The sequence below is a fragment of the Myotis davidii genome, unplaced genomic scaffold (assembly GCF_000327345.1).
Source record: "Myotis davidii unplaced genomic scaffold, ASM32734v1 scaffold1565, whole genome shotgun sequence".
In the NCBI taxonomy this organism is placed as follows: Eukaryota; Metazoa; Chordata; class Mammalia; order Chiroptera; family Vespertilionidae; genus Myotis; species Myotis davidii.
The window spans coordinates 229284-234550 of record NW_006295743.1 but is presented as its reverse complement, the minus strand read 5'-3'; the positions used below and the strand labels follow the sequence as shown (position 1 = coordinate 234550).

The 5267-nt window shown below is 42.3% G+C and overlaps 1 protein-coding gene across 2 annotated transcripts in view; it reads right to left on the bottom strand.

The window, feature by feature from the left end:
• The window catches only part of PDSS1 (prenyl (decaprenyl) diphosphate synthase, subunit 1), a 48141-nt gene that overhangs the window by 18217 nt on the left and 24657 nt on the right, over positions 1–5267 (bottom strand). For both annotated transcript variants that reach the window (XR_001515018.1, XM_006770416.2), the window contains exons 5-7: positions 4000–4141; positions 1956–2067; positions 1745–1854 (exon numbers count right to left, since the gene is read on the bottom strand). Coding sequence is in view for 1 of the 2 variants with exons in the window: in XM_006770416.2 (XP_006770479.1) it covers positions 1745–1854; positions 1956–2067; positions 4000–4141 (364 nt within the window). In the remaining variant the exon portion in view is untranslated. The remainder of the gene's footprint in view (positions 1–1744; positions 1855–1955; positions 2068–3999; positions 4142–5267) is intronic.

Genomic DNA, 5267 nt, shown 5'->3' with positions numbered 1-5267 from the left:
AGGCAGCTGATCAATGTTTCTCTCTCATCGATGTTTCTGACTCTCTGTCCCTCTCCCTTCCTCTCTGTAAAAAATCAATAAAATATATTAAAAAAAAAAAGAAAGAAAGAAAGAAACGGCCCCGGTGACGTTGGGACGGTCCCAATCAGGTTGAAACGGCCCCGGTGAGGTCGAGACGGCCCCGGTGACGTCGGGACGGTCCCGGTGAGGTCGAAATGGCCCCGGTGAGTTTGGGACGGCCCTGGTGAGGTTGAAACGGATAATAAAGACCAATATAAACTGATGAACAAAAATAGATGCAGAGGCAGAGCAGCATTGAACCGACTGTCAAACTACAGTGGGAAGCCTGGGGAGGGTTTGTGGGGGGAAGGAAGTGTTAAGAGATCAACCAAAGGACTTATATGCATGCATATAAGAATAACCAATGGACACAAGACACTGGGGGGTAGGGGAGGCCGGGGGAATGTCAAGGGGAGAAAAAACGGAGACATATGTAATACTCTTTGTAATACTTTAAGAATTAAAAATTATTTAAATAAAAATAAAATAAAGTAACCACACACACAAAAAAATATTATACAGAGATCCAACAGCAGACTAGAGAATTGCAAGAATCAAGTCAAAGATTTGAAATGCGAAGAAGCAAAAAACACCCAACTGGAAAAACAAAAAGAAAAAAGAATCCAAAAATATGAAGATAGTGTAAGGTGCCTCTGGGACAACTTAAAACGCACCAACATCTGAATTATCGGGGTGCCAGAAGAAGAGAGAGGGCAAGATATTGAAAACCTATTTGAAGAAATAATGACAGAAAACTTCCCTGACCTGGTGAAAGAAAGAGATTTACAAGTCCAGGAAGTGCAGAGAACCCCAAACAAAAGGAATCCAAAGAGGACCACACCAAGACACATCATAATTAAAATCCCAAGAGCAAAAGACAAAGAGAGAATCTTAAAAGCAACAAGAGAAAAACAGCTAGGTATCTACAAGGGAATACCCATACGACTGTCAGCTGATTTCTCAATAGAAACTATGCAGGCCAGAAAGGAGTGGCAAGAAATATTCAAAGTGATGAATAGCAAGAACCTACAACCAAGATTACTTTACCCAGCAAAGGCATCATTCAGAATTGAAGGTCAGATAAAGAGCTTCACACATAAGAAAAAGCTAAAGGAGTTCATCACCACCAAACCACTATTATATGAAATGCTGAAAGGTAAGAAAAGGAAGAAGAAGAAAAAGGTAAAGATAAAAATTATGAATAACAAATACATACCTATCAACAAGTGAATCTAAAAATCAAATGAATAAACAATCTGATGAACAGAATAAAATGGTGAATATAATAGCATCAGGGGCATAGAAAGGGAGTTTACTGACAATTCTTGTGGGGAAAGGGGTGTGGGGGGGTGTTCGGGAAGAGACTGAAAAATCGTGCACCTATGGATGAGGACAGTGGAGGGGGGTGGGGTGGGAACCAGGTGGTGGGAACCGGGTGGACGGGAGCTATATAATTTTTTTTTTTTTTAAAAAGTGAATGTCTACATAGCAAAAGAAGACAAATATGAAAACCCTAGCAGAAGTTCTCCACTGTTTGGGGTTAATTCTTTTCTCAATGACCTCTTGGGTTTGTGGTACTATTTTAAGTTTCTCCAGTGAATTTTTTTCTAGGAGAATTAGCTCCCAAGAAAGAGCTATGAGGCTTTTTTTTTTTTTAACTTGAAAAAAGACAGAACGTACATACTGCTTTACAACTGTTGGCTATCAGACTTGCAGTCTTCTTGAAGGTCTTTTCAAGATAGTGTGCAAATCTTTCATTCTCATTCTCTTTTGACCCTAGCTGAAGAAATTCACCTAAAAAGAAGGAAAGAGGTTATTTGAGACATGGTTTTATTGCCCAGCTACATACTAAGAAAGAATAAAAAATAAAAAAATAAAAGTCAGAATTAACCTACCACGAACCAGATCTTCAATAACTTGGGTTAAAATAGATATAACAGTTGTATTTCCAATTCGTGCCAGAGCTATAGATGCTGCAGAAAGAATTAAATCTCCAGCAAGAACAGCCTAGAAAAGAAAAAAACCTTTCAGAGAAAAGTGTCAGAGCAAGGGTGCCAACAATGAAGCTGACTTCTCACAAGATACAAACAGAATGAGAGGAAGGGGTCATCTTAGATGTAAGTTTTCTCCTGCCTCTTGCTCAATGGATTTTGTGAAAACAGTTCCAGGTTTGGGACATTTCGGACTGGATTGGCTCTCAGAGCTTACCCAGTCTAGCTCTCCACTTCTGAGCTGAAGAAATGATGCCGGGACATGGCAAGGATCTTACCCTCCAGCTTCATCCCCTGGCCCCTCCAAGAGCAGCTGCTTTCAGTTTAGTTATGCTGGACCACTCGCTCAAACCACCTTGTTGTGCCTTTGCACTTACTGCTTCTTCTGCCCCCAAGTCCTTCCCCTTCTTCATCCAGCACTCATCTGTGTAATTAGCTCAGGTGGCACCTCCAGAAGTCTACTCAGATCCCACTCAGCCTGATCAGATGTCTCTGTTCTGAGGGAGCAGAGCACCCCTCACACAATGCGTACAGTGCACTTTTCCTCAATCGGTGATTCCCTATTTACTAAACTGCTTGAGGGTCCAGACTGATAATTATCCTAGCTAGGACTTAGCCTACCCCAGCGCAGGGCACAATACAAAACACACTTTTCTCAATGAAAACTAAACTAAGGCACCTGGACTCCAAGTTCAATACTCTCTGCACTATATTACACTGCCCCTCATTTTGACATAAAATAGTTTTTTCACTGAATATTAGATAATCAATATTATTTCAATTTTCTTTAATTGTGAATGCCCATGCAGTATATGCAACTAACCATAAATTAGACATAATTGAATTATATGCTATAATCAAATACAGTAGCTTTCACACCAAAAGATATGCCTAAGTGTTATGTTATAGAGTAACTAGTTATAAATGCTAGAGTTCATAGAAATTTTAATTTATAGAATTTTCAACAAAGCACATTTTAAGGTTTTATTGTCTACTGCTTCTCTAGTATCTAAAATTAATGATGTTCACTATGTTTATCAATGAATTGTCCTTTTATATAACATATCTTGATATAACTATACATGTATGAAGCCATTTTATAATTATGATATATACGTGCACATATAGATCCGTTCATCTATACTACATCATTAGCAGATCTCTAAGCTTTTACCTCTTTCCTCTGGCCCTAGGGTTCCTGGAAGCAAAAGTTCTAGCATATGGAACTGAAGCTGCTAGATGGGGCTCCCTGGGGTGAGGGGTTAAAGGAAGGCATGTCTGGGAACTCAGGCAGGGAAATGGAGGCTCATAGAGGTGGCACTGTGTGACTTTTTAAATTTTATTTTATCACGAACATAGTAGTGTGGATTGAGGGACAGAAAAGGGGAGATTGGCAGGTGGCTTTGTGAAGGGCAGACCAGTCTCATAGCTCAAGGGAACCACCTTCCTTCACCCACACTCAGAAAGAGGCCCCCAACAATGGAGGCTGTTATAGAGGGGACTGGTCAAGGAGAAGACCTTCATTTGTTCTCTTAATCTTTTTCCCTGACCAAGAGCCCAAATTAGGCTTTAAGAATAGGTCCTGAACACTGACAGCTGGCCACCGGGACACATCATAGAGTTACCCACAACCCTTTCAAAACAAAACTCGACCCTCTCTTTACCAATGTTCTGATGAATGGAATTCGGCCAATGAGACACAAAACCTTTAATCTACAATTTAAAATAAAAACCTCACAGCCCTAGCCAGTCTGGCTCAGTGGATAGAGTCTGACTGCGGACTCAAGGGTCCCAGGTTCTGATAAAAAACAAAACAAAACAAGATAAGACATGAATACTATTCTGAAAGTTGGTAGACCACATTTGAAGAAGCGTAATTTTTTAATGAGACAAAAATGAAAAATAAATGTAATCCAAAGAACATTAAAAAACAAATAAAAAACTGTACCTTCTTTTCACCCCAGATCTTATTAACTGTGTGCTTTCCTCTCCGAGAACTGGCATCATCAATGACATCGTCGTGAACGAGACTAGCAGTGTGGATCATCTCTGCAATTAAGGCTATGGAGCGCTGGCTGGCTTGCACATCTCTAGTTAACAGAAAGTAATGCTTTTTAACAATAACCTTCTCAGCATTCATCTTGTGAACACTGGACATCAAATCTAGGACAAAGAATTTTATTTCTCTAAGAGAAACTGTAGAAAACTTTTGGCTTTCCTACAGAGACATTTCTATTACTTGGAGAATATTTGTTTTACGCCAAGATTATGTTTTACTAGAGGCCCGGTGCACGAAATCCATGCATGGGTAAGGTCCCTAGGCCTGGCCGGCGATCAGGACCCATTAGGACCTTCCACCTGCTGGCCAGGGACTCCCTTCCCCAGCTGCCAGCTGGGGCCTTCCTTTGTTCTGCAACGCCCCCTGGTGGTCAGTGCATGTCATAGTGAGCAATAGAACTCCTGGTTGAACACCCACGTGAACACTTTGCATATTAGGCTTTTATATACTAGAGGCCCGGTGCACAAAAATTTGTGCACTTGGGGGGGAGATGGGGGTCCCTCAGCCCAGCCTGTGCCCTCTTGCAGTCTGGGACCCCTCGGGAGATAACGACCTGCTGGCTTAGGCCTGCTCCCGGGTGGTAGAGGGCAGGCCCAATCCCTAGGTGCAGCCCCTGGTCGGGCTCAGAGCAGTGTCGACTGGGGAGTTGGGGTGCCCCCCCGTCATGCAAAGAGCAAGGCGGATTGGGAGGATGCGATGCAACTCTGCCAATATTTCTGGTGCAGCTGTCCTGTGTATAGGACCCGATTCTATCCAACCTGGTCTCTTAAGTTCCCAGAGTTTCTTAATCCACCCCCAACACCAGCCTGACAGTGCTAGAGCTTGGCAGAGGAGTTGTTGCCTGTATCCTATCCTAGGATCTTCTTTCTTCTCCATTTTCTAAATATCTGGATGTTTCTGAAGTTCTGTGTTCATTTTGACAGAAATCCCATCATGCCCTTAGTCACTTTTGCACCATGACCATGGTTAGAATCCCCTTTGTTCTCAACATCCACCCTGGTAGTAGGTTCATGATCCATGCGAAGCTTTGGCCTCTTCGGCTCCCCCATCCCCAATACCATCATAACTCTACAGCCATTTTCCTGTGATCTTGGGACTTTCCTGTTCAGCACACTCTCCCTTCCCCATGACTGGGTTCTCTGCTCCCCCCGGCCTGC